At 57.8% G+C, this 15,780-nt stretch overlaps 1 protein-coding gene across 5 annotated transcripts; it reads left to right on the plus strand.

Annotated features, from left to right (window-relative positions):
- The first annotated feature begins 2,108 nt into the window (after window positions 1-2,108).
- Window positions 2,109-13,769, plus strand: MEIS3 (Meis homeobox 3). Of its 5 annotated transcripts, none has more exons than XM_025424511.3 (13): window positions 2,109-2,328; window positions 4,122-4,303; window positions 4,488-4,647; window positions 4,748-4,798; window positions 5,805-5,855; window positions 6,037-6,186; window positions 8,957-9,068; window positions 9,255-9,403; window positions 10,189-10,265; window positions 10,489-10,547; window positions 10,661-10,739; window positions 11,339-11,401; window positions 13,278-13,769. In XM_025424511.3, exons 1-13 carry the CDS (start codon window positions 2,317-2,319, stop codon window positions 13,360-13,362), a joined length of 1,230 nt encoding a protein of 409 aa, XP_025280296.1. In that variant the 5' UTR covers window positions 2,109-2,316; the 3' UTR covers window positions 13,363-13,769. The 5 variants fall into 5 exon arrangements, with proteins under 5 accessions (XP_025280296.1, XP_035568298.1, XP_025280292.1 ...); XM_035712405.2 differs by lacking the exon at window positions 2,109-2,328 and adding an exon at window positions 3,165-3,314 and having other exon boundaries at window positions 6,088-6,186; window positions 13,278-13,767; XM_025424507.3 differs by lacking the exon at window positions 2,109-2,328 and adding an exon at window positions 3,165-3,314 and having other exon boundaries at window positions 13,278-13,763.
- Window positions 13,770-15,780: the final 2,011 nt, after the last annotated feature.

Genomic DNA, 15,780 nt, shown 5'->3' on the forward strand with positions numbered 1-15,780 from the left:
CTCACTGACTCCCTCTCTCTGGGTCTCTGTCCCCCCCTGGATCTCTGGCCCCCAACTCTGTCCCCCTCTTCCTGGATCTCGTCCCGGCCCCCTTCCTTCTCCATCTCTGTCTCGTTTCTCTTTGGCCAGGTCTCTCAGGAGTGATGGTAGGTAACTCCTGGGGGTCCAGAGGATGAAAACAAGGGGTCATTTCCCTGGGAGAGCCCATCATTGCGATTTCAGGGAGTTCGTGGGCCTCCTGACACACATTCGCACATCCCCTCAGGAATTTGAGGACACCAGAGGATAAAGACCCCTAATGTGGAAAAAGACAGTGAGACAATGAATCCCAGTGTCTCTCTTCTCCCACCTGCCCTCTGCTCTCGCTGACCTCCTCTCAGTTCCTCCAACACTCCAGGCACATTCCTGCCCCAGGGCCTTTGCACCTGCTATTCCTCTGCTTCCCACAAGGGTCTTCCTTGGGCCATCCACCTGGCTCCCTCCCTCACCTTCTTCAGGTCTCTGCCCTGATGTCACCTCCTGTGAGGGCCTTCGCTGTCCAGCTTATATCATCATCTCTGTTCCCCTTGTGCTCTGCTTTGGAGCACTTGTCACCTCCAGGCATTGTTTTACACTTACACATTTACTTACTGGTCTACTCCCTCCCCGACCATCCCCAACTGAATGCAAGTGCCAGGAAGCCAGGAAGTTTGTCTTGCTTCCCCGCTCGGTCTCCAGGCGCCCAGCACACAGTCGTGCTCCATAGTAATTTTTGTCGCAGAACCCTCTTCTATCTCACTAGAACACTAGCTGCAAAGGCCGTGTGGGTCCCAGATCCTCCAGGACCCAGATAACAACCTCCGACCTGCCCTCTGACAGATGCGGGAGCAGGCACACGATTTACCCTCAGCTCTGGAGGTTGCACAAACTGCACAGAGAGCCCCGAGACCCTCGTAAGAGGCGGGGCCGGGGGGGGAGGGGGGGCGGGGGTGGAAAACAGGCAGGGGGACACAGGGATGCCTCCAGGCCAACCACCCACGTGCACATACACACGCCAGGCACGGGCTGACACTCTGACATGCGAGGCCCAGACTGTGTGTGTACAAAGTCAGGCGACACTCACCCCCGAGGTACTCCTCATCTTCAGAGACACCAACAACCCTGCAAACACACGCCGGGCCCCAGGGCATAGCACATCCCCGGGCATCGTCCCACAACCAGACAAGCCAGATGCGCGCGCGCACGCAGATGTCTTCAGACCAGGCACAGAGCATCCTCGGCTCCCGGGGGAGAGAAGTTAGGGGGCCCAGAGCCAGAAGAGAAACTAAAATAGGGGGTCTGGTTCGAGACCTCCCAGCCTCCAGTTCTCTCCTCTGTGTGCTCGTCTCCTAGAGACAGACGGACAGAGACCAAGAGAGAGAGACAAAGAGACAGAGAGACAAAGAGGGAAGGGCAAGGAGAGGAAGGGAGCGGGGACGCGGAGCCGGGCAGCGGGGCCGGGCGGGCGGGCGGAGACCTGCGGCGGCGGCGGGGAGGCCCGCGCGGGGGGCGGGGGGCGGGGCCGGGGTGGGGACCCGGGGAGACCCCGACACAAAGGCCGCCCTGAGGGCGGCGGCGCCGGGGGTGGGGGGAGGGCGAGGCGGAGGGGAGGCAGGCGGGAGGCGGGAGGGGAGGTGGGGGAGGGAGGGGAGGGGAGGGGAGGGGAGGGGAGGGGAAGGAGGGGAGGGGGAGGAGGGAGGGCCGCCCGCCCCGCCCGCGGCCCAGCCACCGGCGGACAGCGGGTTAAGCATCTCGATGTGGAACTTCCGGATGTGACCACAGAGAGAGGGAGAGACCGGGAGAGACCGGGAGAGACCGGGAGGCGGGGAGACACCGAGCCGCCCAGCCGCCCGCAGCCCTCCGGCCCGCCGCCGGGACCCCGCGCGGGGACCCCCGCCGCCCGCGCCCCCGCCCCGCGCCCCCGCCCCGCGCCCCGCCGCCCCCTCCCCGTCTCCCGGTCCTCGGCCTCGGGCCGCTCCGATCCTCCCGGGACCCGGGGCGGGGGTGGGGGCGGGGAGGGACCGGGGGCCCGCGCCCCCGCTCACCCCTGCCCCCGCCGGCATGAGCCCCTCGCCGTGACCCCCGGGGGGGGAGGGCGCCGGGGGTCCATGCGCGCAGCCTCCGCGCTGCCCGGCGCCGGCCACTGACGGCGGCGGGGGTCGGGGGGCCGGGCCCCCGGTCTCCCGCCCCACCCGCTGGCGTCCGCACCGCGGCCCGTCGGGGGCCGCTGCCCCGGGCTGCGCCCGCCCCGCCGGCCAGGCCCTGGAGGGACCCGGGAGCTGCCGCCGGCTTCAGCCCATGGCCGGGAGGGTAGGTCTGGGGCCGCGCACCCGTCCCGCCCCCTCCTCCGTCTCTTTCTCTGCCTCCCTCCCGTCTCTCTGCCCCCGGCTCTCCCCTGTCTCTGCTCGGGGTCTACCCCTTCTCTCCACCCCTGGGTCTCCCGTGTCTCTGCCCCGGGTCTCCCCCTCTTTCGGGCTGGGGTCTCCCCCTCTCTCCGGCTGGAGTCTCCTCTCTCTGTCCCCGGGTCTCCCCTGTTTTTGCTCCGGGTCTCCCCCTCTCTCCACCCTGGTGTCTCCTCCTCTCTCTGCTCTGGCTCTCCCCTGGCTCTGCTCCGGTCCCCGCTCTCTCCAGCCAGGGTCTCCTCCTCTCTCCACCCCTGGGTCTCCTCTCTCTGGGCCCCCCCACCCTGGGTCTCCCCTGCCCCTGGGTCTCCTGCTCCATGCCGGTCCGTTCTGCCACCCACTTTCCCCTTCTGCCCTCCCCAGTCCTCCCCTCCGGTCTACTTTTGTTCCAAGTCCTCCTGAGGGTTAGGGGTGGGGACAGTGCTGGGGGAGGGGGTGTCTCACCAGGCGGGGCCAGAGGTTCTGTCTTCTTTGGTTCTGAGGATGGGGAGAGCAGAGGAGATGAAGGTGAGGAGGTGAGTATGCACCTTTGGGGGTGCAGGGGGTGGGGACGTGGCAGGATGTCAGGATCCCATTGCCCGTCTTAGGAGGTGCGAGGCATGGCGCGGAAATGTTGGATTCAACTTTGGGGCTCAGGAGAAGTTAGGAGAGGAGGAAGAGAAAGACACGGAGAGAGGGACACACACACACACACACACACACACACACACGGACCCCTGGGTGCCAGGGCGCCCCAGGGCGGGGATGCCTGCGTCCTTCTGTTGGAATCTCTGCTTCTCTGAGCCATTTCCGAAGCGCAGGGACAGGGCTTGGCCTGGGTGCCTAAGGTCCCCCGGCCTCCGCAGCCTGCGTGCTTGTGTGATGACAGCGCTTCGCTCTGGGCCGATTGCACAAGTGGGTTTCTGCGGTCGTGCAGGTTTACGCTTTGGTTCAACAAGTGTTTGTGGAATGTGTGCCAGGTGCTGTGCAGAATGCCTCCTTCATTCATTCATTCATTCATTTATTGACCCACTCATTCTTTCATTGCTGCATCTGGTGTTTGGCTCTGTGTGTGGGGGGGGTGCATTCACATGGCAAGGGGCGTGTGACAGGTTGTTAAGGCACACTCAGATGTGCATATGTGATAACTATGAGATGAAATTGAAGTTGGGGTGGACAGTGTAGACATACATTTATGCATAAATGATGTGCTGCTGTTGTGGTAAGTGTCCATGAGTGAGCCTCTCTCTCTCTCTCTCTCTCTCTCTCTCTCCTGTATCTTCTCTCCTCCATCCTCTCTGTCCTCCCCTGTGTCTCTCTCTTGCATCTTGCTCCTAGTCTCTCTCTCCACACTCTCTCACCTCCTGCCTACCCTCCTGGCTCCGGGAGGAGCTGGGAGTTACATCAGCTGATCCCTGACCCCCACCCACCCCAACCCTTAGACCTGAGATCTGGGTCATCTCTCTCCTCTGGACCTTTCTGCCCACACATTGAGAATCTGGGAGGGGACATTTTTCACAGGCCAGGCGTATAAGAGAAGACCCTGGGACAGGACCTTTAGCTCCACCCCAGCCCCATGGGACCATGGGTCCAAAGCTGGCAGGGCTCAGACACGGAGAATGGAAGGGCTGACTCTGGGGACAGGGAGGGGCCTCTCCTGGGTGCCAGGGTAGAGCTTTCCTGATGCCTCCTTGGGGCTCTCCCCCTCTCGCCTCCCCCCAGTATGATGAGCTGCCCCACTACCCAGGCATCGTGGACAGCACCGCAGCCCTGGCTGGCTTCTCGGAGGCAGTGGCCTCAGCACCGAGAGCCCCGGGGCCCTATGGCCCCCACCGGCCTCCCCAACCCCAGCCCCCGGGCTTGGACAGTGATGGCCTGAGGAGAGAGAAGGATGAGATCTACGGGTGAGTCGGGGCAGGACTGAAGGCTCCGTGGGGTCTTGGGATGCGGGCTCCTTTCTCTGACTTTCCTTGCTCTGTCTTGGTCTCTCCATGTCTTCCTCTGGGTCTTCTGTCCCTCCCCCCAGGTGCCCCACACTCCGCACATCCCCTCCTTCCCCTCACGAACCTTCTCTCCTGCTTCCCCCAGACACCCGCTCTTCCCACTGCTGGCCCTGGTCTTTGAGAAATGTGAACTGGCCACGTGCTCGCCCCGTGACGGGGCCGGGGCTGGGGTGGGCGCACCTCCAGGCGGTGACGTGTGCTCCTCTGATTCCTTCAATGAGGACATCGCTGCCTTTGCCAAGCAGGTGGGCACCCCCCTCTGCTGTGTGTGCTGGGGGGGTGGGCAGTGAGCAGAGGTGGGAAGGACACGGGACGCGCCCTCCCCGGACTCTCTCTTCCTCCCAGGTCCGCTCTGAGAGGCCTCTCTTCTCTTCCAACCCGGAGCTGGACAATCTGGTGAGACCTGCACCCTCCCCGATGCCCCTTCCTCCTGTCCCCCCCTCCAAGGCCCTGGGGTTGGTTGTGGCCACCTGTAGAGAGGTCACCTAACACGCTTTTTCAAACAGCCATCATTGTTGCCCATTTGCAGTGAGTCTAGCCAAGAGCTTGAGAACGGGGATGGATGGCCTGGCTTCCAATCCGAGCTCTGCCACTCACTAGTTCTGTGACCCAGGACACGGAGCTGCATCTCCCCGTGCCTCAGTTTCCTCCTCTGTAGCTAGGAGAGATTCCTGTGTGTGGATAAAATGGGGCTAACAGGAGTCTGGCTCTTAGAACAGCACCTGGCACAGACCAGGGACTCAGTAGGCATTTAGCTGTGCTTCAGCCGGGACAACCGAGCCCACGCCGGGATGGGTGCGGGGACGAGTGCAGGAACAGGGCTGCAGCGGGGAGAGGACAGAGGAGAGGGGCAGGGAAGGAGAAATACCCCCACTTCTCCCTTTCTTTTGCTTTCTGGCTCCCGCCGGGGCTTCCTATTGGCTGAGCCCTTTGGCAAAGGGCTCTGGGAAATGTAGTTTACAGTCAAAGTGGGAAGTGGAGCAGGGGGCAGGGGGCTGAGATGGGGTATTATAGCGGGACTTCATGCAACGGATCAAAAGGATTTTCTGTCTCTTCCACCTCTTGCTTCTCTTTCTTTGTCTCTGACTCTCTCACGTTCCATCTTCCCTTAATTCTGGGTCTCTGTTCTCTGTTGCTCTCTGCGGCCCCCCCTTCTGTCCCTCTCTGCCTCTCTGTCCTCTGTCTTTGTCATTCTAACTCACTCTTTCCCTTCCTCCCTCTCCTCTCACCTTCCTCTTCCCCTTGTCCTTCACCCTCTTTCTCTTTCTTTCCTTCCCTCCTCCCCAACCTTCTCCTCTCCCCCCTCCCTCCTCCTCCTCTTGTCCTTCTCCCTCTCTCTCCTTCCCTCTGCCCCTCCCTCCTCCCCTCCTCTGTCTCTTCCCATCTCCATCTCTGTTTTCAGATGATACAGGCCATTCAGGTGCTCCGCTTCCACCTGCTGGAGCTGGAGAAGGTGAGTGCTTCTCACATCCCCTCCCACCCTCGCCTGCCCCCCCATCCCTCCCCTTCTCACCCCTTCCACCCCTCCTTCAGGCTCTCTGCCCACTGGAGCTGGAGCAGAATGCTGCCCCCACCCCTGTACACCCCAGCCCTGGCCCCCGGGTGGCCCCCCCAGTACCCCGGTGCCCCCTCAGGTCCACGACCTGTGCGACAACTTCTGTCACCGCTACATCACCTGCCTCAAGGGAAAGATGCCCATCGACCTGGTCATCGAGGATCGGGATGGCGGCTGCAGGGAGGACCTCGAGGACTACCCGCCCTCCTGCCCCAGCCTCCCAGATCAGGTGGGTCAGGGATGGGGCGCCGGGCATCACCCCATGACCAAAGCCCTGAGCAGACATAGCCGGGCTACCGCGTGAAGGAGCACACGCACCCCCAGCCTCAGGCAGCCACAGCCAGACATGTGTGAGCACGGGGCACACGCCAGCGATGCCACAGCTACACAGACCGGAACACAGCTGGATGGCAGTGCGCGCGCGCACACACACACACACACACACTCCCATAGACTCAGCTACACCCACACAGTGTCAGACACAGCTACACAACTCACTGACGGCCATTCTCACTCACAGCTAGACAACAGCACGTACCACACACTCAAACACACACATCCCAGCCGCGTAACAGTGTCACACAGCATATCACCTGACTGAGACCCACGCTTGTAGAGCACATCCGGCCTCACAACAGCCACATGGAGGTAAACGGAGCCAAGCGGCCCCAGATCCTGCCACACTCAGAAACCCAGGCCTCCACGCGCGCATACATGTGGCACCCTCCCCACATCACAGCTGGACTGCGGCCCCAGGCACACGCACCATGCCACCCAGCAGCCCAAGCCCCAGAGGCAGATGGATGAGTTTTGTTGACAATCCCATAAACATCAGCGCAGATCCTGTATTTTTTTTTAAGATTTTATTTATTTATTCATGAGAGACACACAGAGAGGCAGAGACACAGGCAGAGGGAGAAGCAGGCTCCCTGCGGGGAGCTCGATGCAGGACTCAATCCCAGGACCCCAGGATCATGACCTGAGCCGAAGGCAGATGCTCAACCACTGAGCCATCCAGGCGTCCCAGCAGCACAGATCCTAAACAGGGCCACCCCCACATGGTGGTCATGCTACCAGCACACACAGCAATGATACAACATGACACCTGCACCCAGACACAGGCACGCAGTTGTACTGCACGTAGACTCAGGCATGCTGCACACAGCAGTCACAGGGACCCTCTGGCCCACATGTGCCCCGTAATCTGCACATGCTCCACTAGAGCCCCCACTCAGAGACATAGCCGTATTCCGTATCTTCACCCGGCCTCCCATACACACCCATGGCAATGCTCCAGCCCCATGGAGTCACAAAGCCTCCTGTGCCATAACCACACACACTGTCTCACAAAGAGGACAGCCATTAAAAAAAAAAAAAAAAAAAAGAGGACAGAGGACAGCCAACCCCTCAAACAACAGCCACGAACTTAGAAAAACGTGGCCTACACAGCCACTTGGCCATCTCAAATGGGACACAACTACATATCAGTCCCGCTGTGTGTCTCAGCTCCACACATGTAACTCTCAACCATGCCATCTCGGGCACAGGCACAAGCACACTGACATGCACCACACAGCAGTCGCGAGACAGAATCAGGCACACTGATGGGGAACAGCCGGAGGTGATGGTGGCAGCCAAGCTCAGGAGCCTTCAGTTTGCACATCCGTCCACCATGCACTCACACACACAATTCCACACAGACATACCACACCTGGAGAAGCCTTCTCTGAGCTTTGGCATCTCTAGCTCTGCCCCTGCAGGACACAGATGATGCAGCACCCGGCAGTGGGCCATGTCGGGCAGGGCTGGCAGGGTGGAGGGCAGTCAGCAGGGCAGGTGGGGTACTGGGTCTGCCTCTCAACAATTGAACTGATCCTTTAACCAAATGATAAAGAGGTGTTGATGCAATCTCTGGGGGGGCGGGGCAGCCTCCCTAGGACACAGAGCTGGGCCCTGGGCAGGCGGATCCAATGCATTGTCAAGTTCCTCAAAATGTATCAGAGTTTGGACTAAAGAAAGCGCAACCCGAACTGCCCCCCCTTCATCCATCTGCAATTCAGAGACCCACCCCCCATCTGAAAAGTGAAAGTTGTGTTTTATCCCCTAGAAGTTTAGTGCAAACTCATTTGGCAGCAAAGTCTGACCTGAACTAATGAGAGGCTATTTATAGCCTTTATTTATTCCACTCAGTTAAATATTCATCCATTTTGCTGCAGAAATGTTAATGAGTTCGATGACGAGGTTAAGCCCCGGCCCCCGCTGGGGGTGTTATGAACTTCGAGGCTCGTGGGAGCAGGGATTTACTGTCTATAGCTGGCAAGGGTTCCAGGGGCGCCCCGCTGGCTCCATCCATAGACCAGGTGACTCTTGATCTTCAGGGTCGTGAGCTTGAGATTACTTTTAAAAATAAATAAATATGTGAAAAGTTCTGAATTCTGCAACACTGCTGGCCCCCAAGGATTTCAGATAAGATGCTGTGGACCTGTATAAGCACATCTTTACTGGACAATTACAATGCGCCTTTCTTTTTTGTGTGTGTGCTGAAACCCAGGATTGAAACTTTGCACTTTTTTTTTTTTTTAAGATTTTACTTATTTATTCATGAGAGACACAGACACAGGCAGAGGGAGAAGCAGGTTCCCTGGAGAGAGCCCAATGCAGTACTCGATCCCAGGACCCTGGGATTGCGACCTGAGCCAAAGGCAGACGCTACACTACTGAGCCACCCAGGTCCCCCAAAAGCTTTGTGCCTTTGATGTAAACCAGCTCACTGAGCCCTCACCACACTCTGTGAGGTGGGGACAGGTGTTGTCCTCTGTTTTCCAGTTGAGGAAACAGGCACAGAGAAGCGAAGCACATTACCCAAGGTCACACAGCCAGGAAAGAGGCAGGGACAGGCGTTACCCTCAGGGGTCCCAGCTCCAGAGCCCACGGCCTCAGCCACTGTGCTATCTAGTGCCCCCAAGCCTTGGCACTGACCTCCAGCTCTTGTTTTCCAGAATAATGCATGGATTAGAGACCATGAGGACAGCGGATCTGTACATTTGGGGACCCCGGGTCCATCCAGTGGGGGCCTCGCCTCCCAGAGTGGGGACAACTCCAGCGACCAAGGTAAGAAGCCTGGGAGGTGAAGGGGAAATGTGGAGGTTGGTCTGAGGATTGAAGTTAGACAGCAAGTAGTATTTCCAGAGGCGCGAGGACGACTGGAGTGTGGAGCGCTCTCTTGGGGGAGGGTTCTGGGTCCCCCTGGCCTCTTCCCTCACTGCCCACCATCACAGCATGCCTATCCCCCCTCAGGAGACGGACTAGACACAAGTGTGGCCTCTCCGAGTTCTGGGGGAGAGGACGAGGAGCTGGACCAGGAGCGGCGGCGGAATAAGAAGAGGGGGATCTTCCCCAAGGTGGCTACCAATATCATGAGAGCCTGGTTGTTTCAGCACCTCTCGGTGAGAGCCCTGGGGCCCAGATGCAGGGTGGGCATAGGGTGCGAAGGAAAAGGATGGCTGCACAGAGGCCGAGGCCCTGAGAGAGACCCAGAGATGGGAGACTGAGGCACGGGGGCGGGGTATTGAGGGTAAATCTCAAAGGGGAGAGCATCTGTGAGTGCAACCTGTGGTGCTTCTAAAGGCTCGAAACTCACCCAGTCCTGCCCCCAACCCACCCGCCCCCCATCAGTCATCACCAAATAGAGCCTATGATGGATGGGGCTGTGAGGAGTAGGTGAGGAGCCTAGCGGTCTCCTAGCCAGAAGTGGGTGCAGATGCAGGCAGTTTAGCCCTAACCAGTGCACCACGCTGCATCGGGGTGGGGGAGGGGGAGAGCGGGGAAGATACAGACAGGAAGAGAGTCAGGGAGTCGGGGAGTCACAGAGGGACGGGGACAGGGACAACGAGAGACACGCACAGACCAGGACCCTGACAGAGACTCAGAGAGGGCCCGTGCTGGGTTTTGCCTCTTCCAAGTCTCCGAGCCCCCACCCTGAGCTTCGGTCTCCCTAATGAAACCGGTCAATTAGCATCTAATTGCTGGAAGAGGCGGGGCGCCCACAGGCATAATTGCCTGAAGCTTGGCTCCACTTCCCTCCACTGGGCCCTGGGGGAGCCTGGAGCGGCTCAGACGAGCTGGCTCTCCAGGCCCTGCTCCAGCCTAGGCTCACCATCCCCACGGGGCCAGGCCTTGGGGCTCAGGTGGCAGGCTGGGCAGGCAGGGTGATTCTTGCTGGTGGCCACAGCACCCGTACCCCTCGGAGGAGCAGAAGAAACAGCTGGCGCAGGACACGGGGCTCACCATCCTGCAGGTCAACAACTGGTGAGCAGCGCGGGAGGCTTGCGCGGGTCGCCGAGCCCCCAGCCCCGGGCGGGAGGCCGGGCGCTGTCCGCGGTGCTGAAGGAGGCTCCCGAGGCCCTGGGAGCCTCTCCGACCCCCCGCCGCATCCCGGTCCTCTCCTTCCAGCTCTGTCTACGTGTGTTCTTTTCTGCCTCTCCCCTACTTCCTCTTACACCTTCCTTTTATTTCCATAACCCTCTCCCAGGTTCATTAACGCCCGGAGACGCATCGTGCAACCAATGATCGATCAATCCAACCGCACAGGTACAGGGAGAAGCTGGGGAGAGAGGGCCTAATGCTCTCCGGGGACGTATCAACGCTGGGACCCGCCTATGCAGGGTCTCAGCCTGCACCCCTCCACCTCCCTGCCAGGGCAGAGTGCAGCCTTCAGCCCAGAGGGCCAACCCATGGGGGGCTACACGGAAGCTCAGCCACACATGACTGTCAGGCCTCCAGGTAAGGCCACGCCCCAACACGCCAGGCCCCGCCTCCAAATGAAGGTTTCCCCCACCTTCTGGGATTAAGTGCATGAGTAATACAGTAATTCACTTGCATAACTGTGGAGCTGGAGAGGTGATCGTAGATTTCCTGATGCCCACTTTTTCCGAGCTGAGTTTGCTCCTTCCAGGTCTGCCCATCCATTGGAAGGCTCTACTTTTCCTTAAAGGACTAGTTCCTTTTTAAAAAATACTTTGTTTATTTTATTTTAGGGAGTGCACGCACACGAGGGCGAGCAAGGGCACCCCTGTGCACATGAGTGGGAGGAGTAGGGGAAGGGAGCAGCAGGGGGTAGGACAAAAACAGACCCTGCATTGAGTGCAGAGCCAGATGGAGAGCTTGATCTCACGACCCTGAGATCATGACCTGAACTGAAATAAAAAATCCGTAGCTCAATCGCTCAATCGACTGAGCCACCCAGGCACCCCAGGACTAGTACTTTCTTAAATGATGACTCAGTGTGTCCTGATAGAGGGATTCCCTGGGGAAGGAGCAGGTGGGAGGGGCATATGGGGATGTCTGGTGAAGAACCACAACCCTCCTCTCTTGTCTTCCAGGGTCGATGGGAATGAGTTTGAACCTAGAAGGAGAGTGGCATTATCTATAGATTCAGGACAAGTGTGAGTGTCCAATGTCTAGGGATTCTGGGTTAGGGGTTGTGCAGCTCTCAAACTTTGGTAAGACCTCCAGATTCCAATATTGGGCCCCTCCAGAGCAGGATCAGCATGGGTCCCTGAACTGAGGGTTCTCCAAGGCTTCATGGGAAGATAATCCATCCATCCATCAATCAGCTCATCCATTTGTCTATATATTTATCCACCCATCAATCATCCATCTACCCACTATCCATCCAAACATACATCCACTCACTGTCCATTAATCTATCTACCCACCTACCCATTCATCCATCCACCTCTATACTGATCTGCCCACCCACACATCCACCCACTTAACCACACATTCACTTACTACCCACCTACCCATGAGCCATCCATGCATCCATCTACCACTTGTCATCCATCAGAAAATGCATCAACCCACTCATCCACTTACCTCTACCCACTAATATGTCCACCTACCATACTGTCACCCATCTACCTACCCACCCAATCATCCCCACGTCTATCCATTCATACATCTCCAACATATATTAAACCCTCATTCGATATCCTGACCATAGTCAGGGAGGGTCCTGGTCTTGAGAAGATTTGGGCTTTTGAGGAAATGGACATCAGAAAGGAATGAGTGTCCAGAGCAACAGCTGAAACAATAAAACACAGCTTGTTCAGAGGAGGGAGACATCATCTATCTCTGAGATATCAGGAAAGACTTCATAGAGGAAGTGACTTCTGTTTTGGGCCTTGAAGGATAAATACGAGTCCACTGGGTAGAAGTGAGGTGCAAGGAAGTAGGGTACATTCATTTACTCCCCCAGGTCTTAAAACTTTAGAGCATCTTCTCAGTCTTCATAAAAACCCCAAGAGGGAGAAATTATTATTTTCATGTTACAGATGAGAAAATTGATGCATAGAAAGAAGAGGTCACTTGTACAGGTTCACTCAGTTCAGAAAAGCCAAGGGAATAGCCTGTGCAAAGGCCCAGGGTTGAGAGGCTGCCTGGAATTTCTAAAACGCAAATCAGATCTTGAGCCCCTTTGGATTAAAGCTCTTCTGTGGCTCCCTTATGCCCTCTAGATGAAGTCCAGAGTCTTTAGTTTAGCACCTCTTCATTCTTTCATTCATTTAATGCACATTCCCTGAGCACTTCTGTGCCTGCCCTGTGCTGGGAACATAGCAGTGACCATGACAGCCCAGCCCTGCCCTCACGAGGCTCACTGTCCAGTGGGGGAGACAGACCTGTCTTTGGACAGTGATGACCCAATGTAGGCAGGGCTGGGATGAAGGAACTCAGGGACTGGAGGAGCCCAGAGTGGGCATCAGACCCAGGATGGAAGGTTTAGGGAAAATGTCCTGGAAGAGGGGACTTTGTAGCCGAGACCAAGGAGAATGGAAGGAGTGAGGCGGGAGAGGAGGGAATAGTATATGCAAAGGCCAGTGCACTTAGCAACCTCACAGCTATGAGACGGCCCCCCTGCCCCTGTCACCACTGCGTGAGGGGGAAGGAGGACCTAGCTGAGCTGGTGCCAGCAGGCTGGGTGGGTGAATAATGAACTCAGGGCCAACAGAAAGTCTGGGAGATGGGAGCAGAGACCTAGGAGGGCTTGGGCACCCAGGGGCACGAGGGCAGGAGCCTGGGGAGGAGAGATGCACATGTTTGTTCAGGGCCCGGCAGGTCAGTGGGGGTCTCAGCTCTGCCCTGGCCAATCCAGGACAGGTGTGGCCTGGTCTGAGTGCCAGGGGACCTCAGAGATCAGAAGAGGTGGAGGGGGTTCTCAGTCTCTCTCCTTGTCTTCTTTTCTCTTCCTTGGTCTTAACTGTGCCGTGGGGCCAGGTCCCTCCACACTTCCTGACTTGGCGTCTCGTCCCCTCTCCACAGACCCCAGCGTCCGGACTGTGACCACCAGGCTCACACCTTGTTCCGGTCCCCACCTGGTTCCCGACTTCAGGACCCCACCTCCTAAGGCCCCCCCAATGCAATGCCTACCTCCCTGGGGCCCTGCCGGGACACCGGGGCCTGAGCGCCCACTTGAGGGTCTCTCAAGGACAAAGACAAGGCCTCCAGGCCCTGCACCCTGCTTCTGCCCTCACCTCTGCCTGGAACCCAACCTGAGCTCCTGGGCCTGGGTCTTCAGAAGATGGTGGCTGGGGGTTCCCCACCTCCAGGCTGCAGAAGAGACTGGCGGTGGGCTGGGGAGGTCAGGGAAGGAGGGTCAGCCGGATCCGACATTTGGGAGAGGTCCCCTGGTCCTCCTAGCCCACTCCCTGCCCTTCTCTCCCCCTACCTCCCTTCACTGACGTCTTCTACTTTTTTTTTTAATGATAAAGTCTTAAAAACAAAAAAGCCACCGACCTGAGTTCTTTCTCTTTCGAGATTCCAATTCTCATCAATTTGAAGCTCATGAATTACCAATTATAATAATAATTAGATACTCTTTACCCCCATGCTCTTCCGACACACAGTATCAATCGGCTATGGCTGTGTAACAAACCACCGCAAAGCTTTGTGGTTCAAAACGCCACCTACTTTTTAGCTCCTTATTTTACGAGTTGGTATATGAGGCTCTGCTGGGCGGTTCTTGTGATTTCAACAGGGCTCTGCTTGTGTATCTGTGGCCAGAGATGGGTCAGCACCGGGGCTCTGCTGGCCGGCCCCAGGGGCAGCAGGAGTGGCCTTGACAAGCAGACTGTCCAGTTTATTCACACAGAGGCTCGGTAGGACCCCAGGAAAGCACAGGCCTCCTGAGGCCCCCAGCTGAGGTCTGACACCAGTTATCTCTGCTGCGTTCTCTTGGCCACAGATTTCAAGGCCAGCCCAGATTAAAGGGAGGAGCCATAGACTCCACCCCTTACAGGGCGGGGCCGGGGGGGGGGGCTGCAAACTCAGCACAAGAGCCGGGGTCACTTTTGCATCAGTCTCCCACACTGTGGCTCACAGATGACTTTCTTCATCTGTCCCATGGGGCATAAACACAGTTACCCAGGGCTGTCCTTGGAAACACTCATGTGTGGCCAACAGGCTGGACTGCAGGGAAGTCATGAACCTAGACTCCAGCCCAAGCTGCCGGGGTTCAAATTCTTGCTTTGCCCCCATCCAGCTCCGTGATACTCCCTTGGACTGAGCAAATCTGAGCCTAGAAACGTGAGACCTGCAGAGCCCACCTCCAAACACCACTCACTCACATACTCATCTTTTTTTTTCTGTTAAGATTTTATTAGAGCATGTGTCTGAGTGGTGGGGGAACCAGCAGGGCAGAGGGAGAGGGGGAGGAAGGAACAGACACCTGCAGTGAGCCTGAGTGGGGCTCCACCTGAGGACACTGAGACCCTGACCTGAGCCAAATTAAGAGTCTAGGCTCCACCCACTGGGCCACGCAGGCACCCCTCACATGCTCGCCTCCTAAGATACAGCAGCCTCTGGACCCTCATAATGCAAACAGGGAAACTGAGGCCCGGTTAGGCCTGTGAACCACAGAGGCCTTCACCCTCGCCAAAAAAGTGCACGGAGATCAAACCGCCCTCACAGGAACCTCAGCTGCTGCCAACTTCAAGAACTGACAATTTTGGGCAGCCCCGGTGGCACAGCGGTTTAGCTCCGCCTGCAGCCCAGGGTGTGATCCTGGAGACCCGGGATCGAGTCCCATGTCGGGCTCCCTGCATGGAGCCTGCTTCTTCTGCCTGTGTCTCTGCCTCGCTCGTTCTGTGTCTCTCATGAATAAATAAAATCTTAAAAAAAAAAAAAAAAAGAACTGACAATTTTGCTGTTTTGTTCCCAAGACGCCGTGGAGCTTGGTGCAAACTGAGTTGGATTTGGACCCTTGCTTGTGTAAAATAGCACAGTCCCCCTCTCTGGTCTCCGTCCCGGCTGCTCAAGGATGCAGGAGCAGCCAAACCAAAGCACCCCCCTTCCAGCTGCTGCCTGGGGTCGCATCGTTGCCCCATTTTAACATCTCCCCCACTCCCCCAATTCTCTTGGCCAATCATTTGCCTGTTTCATTATCGGGTTGAACCTCAGCCCTGCCAGCACCCGGTGTGCAGCAGGTGCCCAGGGAACCACAGGTGAAGGGCAGAGGAAGAGTGCAGTTGAGTCGCATTCACTCCGGCCACAGGTATCTCCAGGTCCGCCCCGCAAGTGGCCCAGCAAATGAGCGCATGGTTTATTTATTTTAAAGATTGTATTTATTTATTCATGAGAGACACACAGAGAGGCAGAGACCCAGGCAGAGGGAGAAGCAGGCTCCCTGCGCAAAGCCCGATGTGGGACTCGATCCCAGGACTCCAGAATCATGGCCTGAGCCAAAGGCAGACGCTTAGCCCACGGAGCCACCAGGCACCCCAGAGTGTACGGTTTAGACTGCGAGGTGACAGGATAGAGAGCAGGG

The sequence above is a fragment of the Canis lupus genome, chromosome 1 (assembly GCF_003254725.2).
Source record: "Canis lupus dingo isolate Sandy chromosome 1, ASM325472v2, whole genome shotgun sequence".
Classification (NCBI taxonomy): domain Eukaryota; kingdom Metazoa; phylum Chordata; class Mammalia; order Carnivora; family Canidae; genus Canis; species Canis lupus.

Bases quoted from the DNA above. Each gene is read 5' to 3' on its own strand.
- MEIS3 (XM_025424507.3), top strand. From the start codon at position 3,165: ATGCCTGCGTCCTTCTGTTGGAATCTCTGCTTCTCTGAGCCATTTCCG. The intron at 6,187-8,956 runs GTGGGTCAGGGA...CTTGTTTTCCAG, and splicing joins GCCCCAGCCTCCCAGATCAG to AATAATGCATGGATTAGAGA. The intron at 10,740-11,338 runs GTAAGGCCACGC...CTTGTCTTCCAG, and splicing joins CATGACTGTCAGGCCTCCAG to GGTCGATGGGAATGAGTTTG.